At 39.6% G+C, this 16,416-nt stretch overlaps 1 protein-coding gene across 1 annotated transcript in view; it reads right to left on the bottom strand.

Moving 5' to 3' along the window:
- LOC110044309 (vascular endothelial growth factor receptor 1-like) overlaps positions 1-16,416 on the bottom strand; it is a 108,353-nt gene that overhangs the window by 87,995 nt on the left and 3,942 nt on the right. The window contains exon 5 of the mRNA XM_089276421.1: positions 942-1,112. Coding sequence (XP_089132547.1) covers positions 942-1,112 — 171 coding nt within the window. The remainder of the gene's footprint in view (positions 1-941; positions 1,113-16,416) is intronic.

Below are 16,416 nucleotides of genomic sequence, written 5' to 3'. Positions count from 1 at the left end.
CCGTGTCTGTAAAGTTATTAATTTTTGATGACGAATGAAATTTGATACAATCCGAAGTCGTTGCCTAGCATGTGACCAAAATCTTCCCACTATCAGTGGTAAACTTGTTATTTGCGAATGAACCAAACTAAACTCTCTCCAAATATGACTACAACAGGGTTTATTTTTTTTATAGCTTACACTTTACATTGTAAAACTTAACTGCAGTCGCATCATTAAACTCCCCTACACTTGTTTTGTAACCAAAGTCGAATGCGTACAATAATGCCAGAATTTGTTGTTCTTTGGGGCCGGTGAGAATCAGAGACAGCATCTTCTTCTTTTGCTGTATTTGCCTCTCCAGGAAAGAAGATGATCAGCTTGTTTAAAAACGCTCTACTTGTGTTTGGTGTTATTCAGAATAATAGTATCTCTTGTCCGTTGTCCAACACTAATGCTAAGTCTTTCTCCCGTTCATTGTCGCTATTTACTAATTGTCGCTAATTTAGAAGCTTTTAGAGTGAAATAATAAAATTCCAACTTTTTGGAGAGCGAGATCGCAAACTTTCTGTCATGTTCTAGCGTGTTCTAGCGTGATAACTGACACACTGAGCGTGTTACCGTGAGCACGCTAATCAAAACAGAAACTGGTTTAGCATGTTAACATCTTCGAAACAAATCGTTGTGTGTCCTTCATTGTGCAACGAATTAAATATGCACATAAAGCGTCTTAGGACACACCATGTGTGCTGTGTTAGCGTGTTGTGAGCGTTCTATCACCTTTATCCCTGTTTTCCTGTGGAGGGTCACGTATGGAGCATTAAAGGAACCCACTGAATCTTAGAATGTACACGTAATTCGGGGTGGATTCAGGAGTTCCTTTAATGCACCATCATTCAAGTGATCTTGGATCATTGATCCCAAAGGAACACACCCTAAGATCAAAATTTATGCTTTCTTACTGGGACAACTGTTTGTGTTGCATGACTGGGACTCGGAAAGCAATCCTTGGCAATCATGGCCACCCCATTGCGGAGGAGGATTGGTACATGACCGCTGTCGAGTTTGATTTCCACCACCACACGTCAGAGTACACCTGCTCCAGTCTCCCCAGGATGACCAACCACCATCAGCTAGAAAATTAATAATTCACAGAGATTAACAAAGACATGGGAAACAATTCTTTAGGAAGCTAGGTCTGTATTGAATGGAAGTTCACCAATTAAGTCGTTCAATAAGTACAATGTAACAAACAAAATTCCCTCAGAATGAAATATCTTTCACAAACTTAAAATAGAGAAACATCAAACAGCTGGTAGAATTTAAAAAAATGATTTAACCAAATGCTCCTTACAAGTTTAGAATGAGACAGACTATGAACAACAAAGTGAAAATTAATTAGATGGACCCAATGCATATGGAAGCTACAACATTGCAACTACAACAATAACACCAGACAAATTACATTTTAACATTACATAAAAGTAACTATGATTGGAACAACTTGTGTGTTTAATGTTTCTTGTTGAACAGGGGAATTGGTGGAAGCACATGTACACTGGGGCCCTGCTACACATGTGTACTTACCTGCTTAATAAGCACACTCCCTTAAAACAGACAGTTTTGTCTGTCCCTATGCTACTGTGAAGCTTGTAAATAGAAGGATTCAATAACAGTAATTTCTACACTGGAATTTACACGTGTATCGCAAGTCAGGATACACAGTATAAAATCTCCTTGAATGCACATATACTTTTGCAAATGCAAATTTAATATCTCTGCTGCCCTTTCAATGTTTATAAGTGACATACCACTTGTAGTTTGCGACTATAATTTCCAAGTTATGATAATACAAGTAGAACTCTTGTAAAAGTTTTATTAAATCTGATTCTTACTATCTTTTACACGTGTACCACTACACCTGTAATTAGAAGTCGGACACTTGTAACCTAGACTTGAAACAGTTTTTTTTATTAAACTCGTTTTCGTTTGCGCTTGTAAATGCAATGGTCTGACTTGTAGATTACAAGTGGAAAAGTTTTATTAAATTGACCCCTGGATTATATTCACTCAAATCCTTCATGTTTCCATCTAAGACTTGTCTAGAACTGTAGCATTAAAATTACAAAGTAAATTCCAAAGGTGAAATACATAAAGAGTAGCAATATTCTGAGGTGATGTAAAAATTCAAAGGAAATCACCTGCCCAATAATTCTATTGCTCTTCTTTCTCACCGAGTGACACAGGTCAATACGTGTGTATTTACTAATTAAGAGGCGCCCTCTGTAATTTTCAACTATGGCCATTTGGACCAGAAAAAATCAAATTCCTCAAACTTTCTCAGATGAATGGTCTAGATAAGTGATTCACAAAAATACAACTTTCAGTTCAATTCGATTCGTATTTTAGCGCTGGGGCCACCATCTTGGTTTTGCCCCTCTGAGAGGGCTTTCAGCGGCCATTTTAGGGCACATTTTTAACAATTTGCCATACAAAGAAAACGATCTAAATCCGGGTAAAAACCCTTTATTCGAGACAAGCAAATGTTTCTTGTTACATTGAGAGGCTTTTTGGCAATTTGATCATCACCTGATTTTTCTACAGAATTTTAAATTTCTTCCCTTTCGGACTACTCATGAAGCGCCACAAAAAAGGCGAAGTTTAAAGGAAAATATCGCCAAAAGTACATCACTTGAGATCCCAAAACTACCCTCCACTTAAAGAGCAATGTCTCACCTGTAAAAACATGTAATAAAATTTTGGGGCAGTTAAAACTGTAAAATGTTAGAAGAAGAAGTTTAAGCTGCTCTTTTGTCAACTAAGACCGCCATCCTAATTAGCATAATAACGTGAAAATAACGATGCACAGAGAAAATAATGATATATTCCACTTATCTCGCGACATATCGACAACTGGATGTTCCACGATGCCTCATGTTATATTTCCAGTATGTTTCAGCCACATTTTCGGTGATTAGTGTACGAAATTACTCTCAGACATCGCCACGGTTAAGCAGATTTCAACTTTCCGAAGCCCACTTCATAACGTCTATCAATATTATTTGTCTTTCGCCTCATAAGCCGCCGTTTACAAGAAGTTTAACAATTTGCTGAGATCCTAACTGACCCAGAAGTCTGTTAGCAGCCTTTAAAATCCTCCTCTTAATCGAGGATTCTCATCAAGAGTTCGTTTAAGCTCAGTATTGTCTTGATCCGTTGTGCACCCGCCATTATTCCACAGATTGCGTTACATTTGACAAATGCGCATTCCAACGGGTAGGGGTAGGGTGGGTAGGAAGTGAAAATGTAACCGACATTAAAGCCATTTTACGCATTTCTGTGGCTAAACTAGTTACTGGCTTTCCCAGAATGATTTCAAGATGAGATTCTGCTTGCAGGTATTTTCTAGGTTATTTTTTGCAAGGTAGGTGGTGGGGGGGGGGGGAGGGGGGGGGGGCGTCGTGTATTAAAAAAAAAGAGAAAAAAGAAAACGCTAGACAGTATCAGGTCAAAAGATTATGATCTGTGTATCTTGATCAGCTTTATCAGTTCATCAGTGAGGCCCTATTAGGGGTTTTCAGGATACTGGATATTTCGGTAAAAAGTTAATAGGATGCAAGCAATTTAGGGGAAATATTAATGGGGTAGAGCATGTTTAGATCAGATAAAACAGGACATTAACTGAGTAGGAAATCGTTGAGCTGGATTTAACAGGATACAAGATAGTTAGGACAAAAATTATCAGGATAAGGGATACACCGACACCCCCCCCCCCCCCCCCCCCCGCTTTCCACTCTGGGGCCTCAACAGAGGTCAGCTATTTAGGATAAAATAAATGTATGTCAACTATTATAAGCATTTATTCTGCACTCTTAGTACTTATATCACGGTGGAATATGAAAGTTTTGTATCAGATTTTAGTGGCTTTAAGGTTAGGTAACGCAGCTCCTTGTTAGTAATTTCGAAGCTCACACTTGTTACACTGAAGAGAGAGATAAAGACGGGGCTGGAGAAATAAACAGAGAATGAAATGTGTCCCGAGTTCTGTACCGTTTAACACGAATTTCTTACATGGCAACCTTTGTGTCTGCAAAGAGATCGAGGCACAGCGTTCCACACTATATTTGTAAATAACTATCCTAATCTCATCGACAGCCATTAGTTTTTGACGAGAATTTTCCTTTATTACAAATAGAATACGGATAGAACTCCAGTAAAAAGCCTCTTCCTTGTGTTTTTTTTGTTCAGCATTATACTTGTGTCTTTCGCTGCCCGAAATCAAATGCTGCTAAAGGCAGCAGACTGACAAGCAGTGCGCAAGAAAAGTTTTTCTCGGGTCAGGAAACGGCCATAAAAGTTGAAGCAATTACTGTAGCACAAAAGATGAGGCGCTCAAAAGGTGAGGCCAGAATTAGGCGGTTCACCTGTGATGAGTTCCTGACTTCTTGCCACGTTTAATCCTTCCTCTCGGGAATGGCTTCAAAGCTTAGAAACAGACAGGAGAAGGTCCTCCAAGAAGACACAACAACCGCTGAGAATCAAGCTGCAGATATTTTTGACAAGTGTCAGTTAACTCATCCAATTCCTTATGACTCATTCAACTTGTGTGCCTTAAACGCATCTATAATGTCCTTAAAAAGCTAAGCGTCAACATTAGTGCTTCGCTTGATAGATGCGGGTATTTTAAAGCGCCCTGCATAGGGTTGAAAACTAGTCTTGTGCAGACATGCAGCTGTGCTCCATCACAGAACTGAACGACATTAGCGGCTGTGGGGTGCCTCAGGCTCATGACGAATGGTGCCTACAAAATACAAACGTGTTTCCGCCAGATTAAGAAAACGTGGAAAAAGTAGATCTTAGCCAGGGTTATTAGAGTCTACAAAGAAAACTGGGGGTATTCATTAATTTTTCCGAGATAATTAGCTACTGCTGACTGTAGCATTTTTCTGAAAAAAAAGTAAAGATAATTCTTCACAGATTCTCCTAAGGTTCGCCTTTACATGCAGAAAACTAAACATATTAAAAAACATCTTTAAACTACGTGGTAAGTGGTAACATAAAAACTACTTTTGATATGTATTTAATAACAGAATCGTCACAACAGCACTCCTCTGGCTCAGCCAAAATACAGTCTACATAACTTTTCCTCACAGCCAAAAACTAATGCATTGTCGAATAGGCTTGCCACTTCCAATTCATACCACAAAATGTAGCCGTAATCACCCCTTTGTTAAAAGTTAAATGAGCTGTTTCATCCTTTCGAAAACTTTGTCGGTGTCCGTTACTTTTTTTCCTGTTACTTTCCAGGTAAGTTAAACATTGACATCTCTCGCAGTTGTTTTCCGCGCGCATTATGCCATCTACAGTTGAATTTCAGTATGATTTTTTCTACGGATACGATAAAAGGTAGTTTTTCAGCTGGAAGCCGTTCACAGTTAGTGCTTAGCGATATGCTGCTTTTCTGGTAATCCCGGTTTTAGTATAGGCTCGTAATTTTAGTGCGAAATTTGTTTCGGCCACAATAGAATTTTTCTTAAGTCGCACGCTTAGTTGGGTAGTTAATTACGTCACTAGTTCCAGGTACCGTCCTTAACTGCCCTTCAGTAATTTCCTGAGCATTTTCTTTTCTGATGGAAAAGTGACACAGCTAAGAAAATGTAAGAAGTTTCAATAAAACGTCGCTTATCATTACTTCCTGCGCACTATTCGTCAGTCTGTTGTCTTTTGCAAAATTTGATGGCACTTCCGGCAGCGAAAGACACAACTGTCCCGCTTTATCTGATCTAAGCATGCTCTACCGCATTAATTTTCCCCCTAAATTTATTGCATCCTGTTAATTTTTTACCCAAATATCCAGCATCCTGAAAACCCCTAATAGGGCCTCACTGATGAACTGATAAAGCTGATCAAGATACACAGATCATAATCTTTTGACCTGATACTGTCTATCGTTTTCTTTTTTTCTTTTTTTTTTTTTTTAATACACGACGCCCCCCCGCCTACCCTGCAAAAATAACTTAGAAAATACCTGCAAGCAGAAGCTCATCTTGAAATCATTCTGGGAAAGCCAGTAACTAGTTTAGCCACAGAAATGCGTAAAATGGCTTTAATGTCGGTTACATTTTCACTTCCTACCCACCCTACCCCTACCCGTTGAAATGCGCATTTGTCAAATGTAACGCAATCTGTGGAATAATGGCGGGTGCACAACGGATCAAGACAATACTGAGCTTAAACGAACTCTTGATGAGAATCCTCGATTAAGAGGAGGATTTTAAAGGCTGCTAACAGACTTCTGGGTCAGTTAGGATCTCAGCAAATTGTTAAACTTCTTGTAAACGGCGGCTTATGAGGCGAAAGACAAATAATATTGATAGACGTTATGAAGTGGGCTTCGGAAAGTTGAAATCTGCTTAACCGTGGCGATGTCTGAGAGTAATTTCGTACACTAATCACCGAAAATGTGGCTGAAACATACTGGAAATATAACATGAGGCATCGTGGAACATCCAGTTGTCGATATGTCGCGAGATAAGTGGAATATATCATTATTTTCTCTGTGCATCGTTATTTTCACGTTATTATGCTAATTAGGATGGCGGTCTTAGTTGACAAAAGAGCAGCTTAAACTTCTTCTTCTAACATTTTACAGTTTTAACTGCCCCAAAATTTTATTACATGTTTTTACAGGTGAGACATTGCTCTTTAAGTGGAGGGTAGTTTTGGGATCTCAAGTGATGTACTTTTGGCGATATTTTCCTTTAAACTTCGCCTTTTTTGTGGCGCTTCATGAGTAGTCCGAAAGGGAAGAAATTTAAAATTCTGTAGAAAAATCAGGTGATGATCAAATTGCCAAAAAGCCTCTCAATGTAACAAGAAACATTTGCTTGTCTCGAATAAAGGGTTTTTACCCGGATTTAGATCGTTTTCTTTGTATGGCAAATTGTTAAAAATGTGCCCTAAAATGGCCGCTGAAAGCCCTCTCAGAGGGGCAAAACCAAGATGGTGGCCCCAGCGCTAAAATACGAATCGAATTGAACTGAAAGTTGTATTTTCGTGAATCACTTATCTAGACCATTCATCTGAGAAAGTTTGAGGAATTTGATTTTTTCTGGTCCAAATGGCCATAGTTGAAAATTACAGAGGGCACCTCTTAAGTTCTACAAATGTAAATAACAGGTAACAGTAACAGTAACTTTCATTAATATATAATCACTTTCCGAGTGCTAATAGCTCGCAGTTAGCAAAGCTATTCTGGCTGAGCTACTACTACTTTAAGAGTATTATCTAGTTTAATTTAAAGAGAAAATGAGAGAAAAAGGAAAATGATTATAAAAAAAAAAAATAAAAAAAAAATTAGATAAACAAAACATACTCAGATAAAATCAACCTATCTTAATAACACAAGACAACCATGTAAAGTGATTTTATTTCACGTGGTTTTCAGGTGAGGCCTATAGATAGAAATGCAAGTGTCAGGCTCCAGTGCCTCTTAAAATGTGTAGTGTTTATCTTTGTGTTTGACTTACTTTTGACACTAACAACAAAAAGACATTGTAAATAGTTTTCGTTACTTCTTTGATCACAAAACGTACCACTACTACTATACACTCTTCCTACCACATTGCCAACCACTTCATTCAAGTATCAGTTAAGTCACGTAGCGTCAATTGTTTTGTTTTACCACAAACACAAAGGAGTGATGTAACAGCGAGAGAGAATACGTCAGGCCCACCAAGGTTTGGAGAAGCGCAGGCTGCGAGCCAAGTCTGTGTATTTTGGCCTACTGTTAACAAGGACATTGAGTCCAGAGTCCAGACATGTGAAATATGTTAAGGAAAGTACGTCAAAAACAAAAGAAACATTGAAAACTCATGAAGTATCCACAAGACTTTGGCAGATCATTGGAATTGAAAGGAGATTTACATTTGCTGATATGCGATTAGTACTCCAAATTTCCCATTTTCAGGATCATTCGAAGTGGAGGGTACACACAAGAAATTAAAACTGCTGTTAGTCTTATTAAGAGTGTGCCGTCGGACCAAGGAGTGCCCAAAATCCTTGTCTCAGCAAATGGGCCACAATATGACTGTCAAAGTTATAAGATGTTTTCCGAGGAATCGGGTTCCAGCACAGAACATTCAACCCTAGATACCCAGTCCAATGGGTTTATTGAAAGTCAAGCTGCTTTGGTTCGATGGACATGCTGGAAATTATGTGTTCAACTGCACTGTCACACAATTTTGAGCTAAATTATGGTTTGGTGAATCCTGCCTGAATAAATAATATCGTGTGCTAAGATCAGCTAGACTAAATCTAGAATAGTTTAGCCTTTTTCTCAAGGGCTATATGTTTATGACCAATGTCTTTTGGGGGTCGAGAAGAGAACATCGACAACCGCTAATTACGTTTTTCTTTCAAACAACCAAAAATGAACTACAACTGCTTGCCCAAAGCACATAGTTTACAATTGGGGAAATTGAAAAAGCCCCCTTTAAGCCGTAAATGTCACATAAAAACCTAAGAATGTTCTAGAATGTAATTGTAATACAACTGCTAAGAAATGTTGGGGGTCTCCACAATACTCCTCTACCAGTCTTAAAGATAATCAGGAGGGGAGCTAGCTGCTGAATTGGACAGCCTGCTTCGGTCGTGGTGGGCGAGTGAGGAGCTTCATTTGGGAAGACATATAGGGTTGCTAGGGTTTCCAAGTACAGCTCTAAAACTAAGCTGTCCATTTCAAACACCAATGTGGAGGCCATATTTTACTGTATGGTACAGAGATGTGGAGAATCACAGCTTCAGACATGAACAAATCGGATGCTTCTCACAGGAAATGCATGAGAAAGATACAGACAGTTTTCTGGCCAAGCCAAATCTCAAATGAGGAACTGTACAGGCGGACCAATACGCTGCAACTGTCTATGAAGATAAGGAAAAAAGGAGATGAAGATGGATAGGGCACATCCTGCGGATAGACTGCAATAACTTCGCCAGAACTGCGCTGACCTGGGCGCCGGAAAGCAAAAGAAGACCAGGCAGGCCACGGACGACCTGGAGGAGGAGTGTAGAAAGATAGTGGAAGGAGATGGGATAGCAGTCATGTGGGATCACAACAGCGTCTGTGAGAGAGCGAGATGAGTGGAGGACTGCTCTGAATGGTCTTAGGTGTCCTGCGAGGCACGATGAGGGATGAGAGAGAAAGTGGTCCCTTGAGGTTCTAAGAGTGTTGGAGAATGTTAAGGTGAAACTGCTGGTGAAACTCAACAGGATCATGATCTTGTGTCGGTTTAGCAGGCTTTGAACGGTCAACTGTGATTTCTTTGGTTTTGCCATTGTTGGCCAGGGTAAACTGCTTGTAAAAGCGACGATGAACCCAAAAAGCGACCATCATAAGAACGCGTAAGCACATAGGCATGGGTGGCCATATGTAGGCCAAGGAGAACAATAGGGAGGCCATCTACCTAGTTGCTACCTGCCAAATGTGCTTTCAGGCCTGTTTTGAGATGTTTTGTGAAACCTCTTGACAACACCGTTTGCCTGCAGATAGTACGCTGTGGTGTGGAGGCATGTAGCACCAAGGTTTATGAGGGAATGACAAAAATCAGATGTGAACTGATGTTCCCTATCAGAAGTGATCGTCGTCCGTGCACCAAAGCACGAGACCCAGCCTCACCAGAGAGCAGAAGGGCAGGTCTCAGCAGTAGCATCAACCATTGGAATGGCCTCGGGCCATCGGGTGTATCGGTCAATGCAAGTAGACAGGTAAGTGTAACCCTTAGATGGCAGCAATTAGGTGCGGGAAGGTCTTCAGTGGGGCTTAAACATGTCATTGAACTTTCAAATGCTGACAGCCATGGCAAGTACAGGTCCATCGGGCAATGTCTTGCTTCGTATTGGGCCAGACATACCGTTCCGATACCTTGCAATGAGAGGTCTTGATGCGGGATGGGACAAGGAGTGTAGGTTGTTAAAGATGGCCTGGTACATGGGAAAGGGCACCAAAGGGCAAGGAAAACCTTGGGAAAGGTCTGAGCAGCATTCCTTAAGTAGAAAGACAAACAGCAAAACTTGTAAAGATCAAATGGTGTTATAATGGTCGTCTTAGCAATGTTGTCCTTTGAAACAGGGATTTGGTGGTGGATGCAAACCAAGGTGGTTTTACCGCTCAAATTGGACGTAAAATCCTGGATATGCGGGATAGGGTGGCGATAGGAGTAGTGATGTCATTTAACCTGTGGTAATCCTCACATGGGCACCATTCACATTCCCCTTGGAAACCACGTGGAGTGGAGAGGCCAACGTGCTAGAGAAACGGCATACAATTTCCATGTTGAGGAGTAGTAAACACTTTGTTTACCGAGGGTAGCACCTAGTAATGTAAAGCACCAATAAACTTAACAGCGATTTTTGAAGTTTACATTTGTCAATGCAATGTCATTGCGGTTTCCAAGCTTGTCCTCTCTCTAGAAGATTGCTTTGTCTGTTTCGCTGTATGGCTGTGCTTTGTTTGGGCACTGATTTACCTTTTCCCTGGCGACGAATTTGTTTCGCTTTTGCTTCGAGCATTTCTTGACACTTTGTGAACTCATAACCGGTTATGATGCTCCCTGGATACCGTAAATCCTCCAACTAGTGCCCGGATGCCCAAATTAAATTTAGGAAAAGGTGGGGGGGAGCGCTTATTAAAGGGAGGCGCTCAATCAGTGGGGTGGGGGGGGGGACGCTTGTTTAATTTTTCCCAAATCATGGTCAGATATGAACGGTTTGTTTGTAATTATATGTACGTGAAAGTGCCTCAGAAGTCTCCGAAGGATCCTGTCTCTCTTGGAGAACTACATGAGATCTTAAAAAGAAATAAAACAAAAACATGTGATCTGTTGAAACGGTCAATGTGCAGTGCTTGACTGAGTTGATTATCGCTTGCTTGTGATTGAGCACGACCAAAACTACATATCATTTGTTGTCTCAGTAATCTTCTATAAAACAGGGGGAGGGGAGGGGGTGCTTATTCGAGAGGAGGTGCTTATTTTAAATTTTGGCCGACGGAAGGAGTGCTTATTCAAAGGGGGCGCTTACTTGAGGGGAGGTGCTATTTCGAGGATTTGCGGTAGTTCTTGTGATTTATTGCGATTTATGGCTCCCTAAGTTGTTGTCAATGAGTCAGGTTCGTAATCTGTGCCATCTTTCTTCCTTAGTTCAATGTAAAAATGTAAAAATGTTCAAGAGGCCATCAAGAGCTTGTGGACAGTATGACTCCATGTTACATTAATGTTTCTGGCTTTATACCATTCTCCCCATGCTGCCATCCATGTTTTGGTTGCTAGAGCAGTGTTTTTGAAGGCTGCGGTTTCATTAATTTCCAAAATTTCTTTGTCCGATACAAGGGGAAAACGAGCTTGGTCTACTACCATTGTTTCTGTGTTTTGTTGAACAAAAGCAGGATTTTCACTGGAGGAAACACTCTGCAGTGGTATTTCAGTCAAGTAGATGTTTGACTCCATTTGCAGTTGTTACAAAGCGATAAACGATGTTGTGGAGAGCTGAACTTCATCTGAACTTCATCTGAACGTGGTACTGATACTAAACTGCAGGAGATGAATGAAGGTTTAAAATGGTTGGACAAAGAAGTGGATGACATAAAATTGAAGATCAAGTCTCTTGAAGCTGCTAAAGAAGGCCTACATACGAAGCAGCTTTATGCGGAAGCCTGCAGAGAGAATTTAAAATTCTTTGGTCTGGCTGAAAAAGAAACAAAGGGCGACTCAGAAGTCAGCGAGGCGATAAATACACGCGATCTGCTTTTTGAATTTCTGAAGAATGGCCTTGGATTTGAAGATCCGGAAAAGAAATTTGAATTGCACAGAGTACATCGTTTGGGAAAACCCGCATCTGGAAAAACACGACCGATTATAGCAAGATTTCTCCGTTACCAGGATCGCGAGATGGTATTGAGAGCTTCGCTTCATCTTCGAGACCCCGAGATTAAAGTTCTAGAAGATTATCCGCAAGAAATTATCTAGCACCGACGAAAATAAATGTCGAAGTTAAAGGAAGCAAAAAGAAACGGTACGAAGGTTTCTTTTAGCAAAGCAGTACCGGACAAACTCTATATTAATGGTAAATTCGTTCCAGTGTAATATTCGTTTTGGTTAAGCTATGCGCTTTCGATTACGTTTCTCTGTTGGAGAGGTTAGAGTTGTTTCCATGTAAATTATTATTTTTGTGACTTGATACCGATTTGGCGGGCAGACTGAAGTTTTACAAATTGCATTCAACGGCTAACAAGTTAAGGTGGGAGCTCTGAATGGTAGATGGAGTTTAATTTGTTCCATCTTTCATTCTTAGAGGTGGATTAAGTGTTTATTTGTTTATGTGTGTTCTCCTATTGTAAATTACTCAGTTTTATCTCAGTGGGAAGTTTGTTTGCAGCAATCGCACTATTGAGCTGTAAGCGAAGAAAGTTCTCGTTTGTATTTAACTCAAAACAGGCGGGAACAAAGTTATTATGGCTGTTCTTAATTTCTTCAACCTTCACTCTTTTGTTGAGAATTTTAGCTTTTAGATTTGGAGTTTATTGTTTATAGATGTTAAAATCTCGTCAGCTGCTTTAAAAATAGTTTCTTTGAATGTCAGGGGAGTTAGCAATTTTAAAAAAAGACGCACCAGTTTCACAGGGTGTCGCAGAAAGAATGCAGACGTGATTTTTTTTACAGGAAACGCATTCAAATAAAGCAACAGAAAATCAATGGCAACATGAATGGGGCGGAAAAATGCTTTTTTCACACGGTAGTCCAAATTCATGTGGTACTGCAGTACTGATAAACAACAAGGCGAATTGTACAGTGCTTTGTACAGTTCCGGATCCCTTGGGGCGCTTTATTATTTCCAAAGTTCAAGTTGATGACGCAGTATATGTACTTGTTAATATTTATGCACCAAGCAAAGATAAAGACTCGATCCAGTTTTTTAAGAAATTGCATACTTTGCTTCAAACTGAAAACTTAGATTCCGAGAAGAACGTTATTGTAGGCGGAGATGTCAATTGTCCATTAAACCCAACTTTAGATAAAAGAGCTGGAATAATGATACCAAAGAAATCGGTCGTGAACAGTATAGAATGTTTGCAAAGTGAATTAGATCTGGTCGATATCTGGAGAATTAAAAATCCCCTAACAAAAAGTTACACTTGGAGTCAAAAATCACCTGTTGTATTGTGTCGTTTAGATTTTTGGCTTATTTCCAATAATCTTTGCGATTTTGTAAATTCAGCTGATATTATCCCTGCAATAAGAACTGATCATGCAGCAATTAGTTTAAACCTTGTCGAAATTGGAGAGGCAAAAGGACCTGGCATGTGGAAAATGAATGTTTCGCTATTAGATGATGAACAATATTTAAATTATCTGAGTGTTAACATACCTAAATGGAAATCCGAGCGGGAAAAAGAATTATCAGATAAACGCTGCGTTTGGGACTGGATTAAATACAATATTCGAATGCACGCTATCAGGTACTCTAAAGAAATTTTAAAGAATTTGAGCAGGCCCACAAAGGGAGATTGGTATTAGTTTCTGGTTTTATTTCTTATCATGATAAACGATCTCTCTGTAGCTGATACAACTCTCTGGAAGTATGTAGATGATACCACTCTCGCCGAGTCAGTATCCAAGAACGAAACCAGTTGCATGCAACCATGCGTTGATGAACTTGTTCGACAATCTGAAGATGATAGTTTTCAGCTAAACGAGTCTAAGGGTAAAGAGCTGAGAATATCCTTTTCTAGTTTACCTAGCACTGTAGACCCTATCACTATTAATGATAAGCAAATCGAAGTTGTCTCGTCCGCAAAGCTATCAGGAGTTTTAGTTTCAGACGACCTCAAGTGGAATGTTCATGTTAATTATATTTGCAAAAAGACCGCAACACGCCTGTATTTCCTAAAGCAGCTAAAACGCACGAAGGTAAACCCGAAGGATATGTTACTGTTCTGTACAACATGCATCCGTCCTGTCCTAGAGTATGCGTGCTCAGTTTTCCATCATGCGTTGCCGCAGTACCTATCTAATAACATAGAAAGACTGCAAAAGTGCGCACTGCGGATAATATATCCTGACCTATCTTATGCTGAGGCTCTAGTAGCTGCAGGCATCTCTTCACTGTATGAGAGGAGACAGGCACTGAGCGAAACTTTATTTGATCAAATTATGAGAGACCCATGCCATAAGCTACATGATCTGCTGCCGCCACGCAACGAGTCCACTTACTGCACACGAACCCGGGGATACTTTGAGCTACCGATTTGTAAGACACATAGGTTTAGGAACACTTTTATTATGAGCCATATTTTTAATTATAAATAGTTTGCATATTTTTCCTTGTATAATATAATTCTTTTTTTTTTTTTTTATTGTAAAGTAATTCGTAATTCAGCCGCTCCAGCGGCTGCAATGAGTTTGCTAATAAAATCTATCTATCTATCTATCTATCTATCTATCTATCTATCTATCTATCTATCTATCTATCTATCTATCTATCTATCTATCTATCTATCTATCTATCTATCTATCTACCCTTTAGGGATTTCTTTCAAATTTCTCATGATGACCGCTGTCAATTTCATACTTGAGTTTTCCAATCCGGGGGCTGGGCAAAAGAAGGTTTGTTGAAATCTATGTGAAATAGGGTAAGGGAGACAAAGAATCATTCCCAAACAGAGCAAACAAAAACTTTATTTCTTTCCAGGACAGTTTATTAGTTTTAAACAACATTGCAAGTCACTTCATAGTTTTTCCTTGATGATACATGAAATCAAAAGAACACTGGAAAATATCATTGTTAACAAGTCCTCAAACTACAACTTAACAATTGGAATGTGTCGAAATCACATACCCTAAAATCCCACGTCAAAGCCCCCCAGGTTATAAGCCCTTCTATTTGCTAACAAAGATATTATTTCGGATATAAGCCCCCACCCCCCCCCCCCCGGATATAAGGCCTACTGGGTATAAACCCATTTAATACATGCGTTCCTTTTGCGTTGCTTTACGAACATCAAAATTTTTAATCGAAAGTTATAGGATAATAGGGTAACAGCCCTAAATGTAATGGTATGTTGCCTTTAATTAGATTCCCAGATAGGTTTCATCTTGTCATTCCGAAACATTTTTTTTTAAATTCTGCTTATATGCCCCTCCTGGAAATAAGCCCCCCTGTTTATAAGCCCACCCAAAACCCCTTATGAAGTTATATAAGCCTAGGGCTTTGACGTGGCATTTTACGGTATCATGATAGAATGGCACAATAGCTGCCAAGCTATAAAACAACTCGGTCAATTTATTTCATGACAAGCTGAGCTAAATAACACTGCAAATTCACTGTGTGACACAGTGTGGTCGCTGAGCTAATTCATTAAATAGCTCGGTACAGTTATTTTGCGGCACAATGGCCGCTGAGCCAAACAACTCAGCACATTTACTTTGTTCACGACAACAAGTCATGGTCATGTTGCTCTTCGTCTGCTGAGAACACTGTCTGCTCAGTTTGTGTTTTCTTTAGATTAACCAAAGCAACATCGAAGGCGAGATGACTATTGAGAACAAAATGCCAATTTAACCTGCCGTTTGATATAAATTATACATCAGCAGACACACACACTTCCCTGAGACTTAAATACATTACGACTTAGGCTTGAAAGGGCAGTCAGGAAAATTTCACTTACCAAGAATATCGAGGAGTAACTAGAACTTTGGAAATACACAGAATTGCACAGCCTGATTTCTCACCACTAATGGCGTGACGCATAGATTTCCACGTGAAGTGAGGTCAGTATTTTGGAAGCTGAGCTTGCATAAGAAAAACAACTCCTGTATCAGCAACACCTGAATGAACTGATAAAGAATAAATGAGGCATCTCGTAAGCTTTTCATGAGTACAGTGCAGTTAATGTCCGATGAAAGGAGGAAAACTAATCACAAAACAGCATGACAGAGCAATTGATAAATGAAAAATAACTTACCTTGAAAACTGCAACCAATTAAGGCCAAAAAGCTGAGCAAAGAAGTCAAGTGACAACGCAATACTGCAAGAACTGGCGACGACTACGTCCTACAAATGTAGGAATAGCTGCCTTCTTTCGAAAAGAATCACTTCAAATTACTAGTACCCAGTCTACCTGTCAGACTATCCATACTTCCAAAGCTCTCTCATGTGACATCACGTCCTCAAACTGACTAACAACATTTTGATAGCTTATTGGGCTTATGCACGCAAAATGCATAAGCCCACAAAAAGGAACCTATGAAGATCAATTATCACTACAGATGTGTTTCATTCAGTTTTTTAAAAAAATACACCCTTCTTTTGACAAAGAAAATGGAAAAGATGCCCACCAAGCAATTGGATGAGAAATAATTCAATACTTTGCTTTCTTCATGT

This window comes from Orbicella faveolata, unplaced genomic scaffold (assembly GCF_042242905.1).
Source record: "Orbicella faveolata isolate gen_17 unplaced genomic scaffold, um_ofav_v1 contig_4, whole genome shotgun sequence".
NCBI lineage: Eukaryota > Metazoa > Cnidaria > Anthozoa > Scleractinia > Merulinidae > Orbicella > Orbicella faveolata.
The sequence above is the reverse complement of the archived record's forward strand: the minus strand, read 5'-3'. Positions and strand labels throughout refer to the sequence as shown.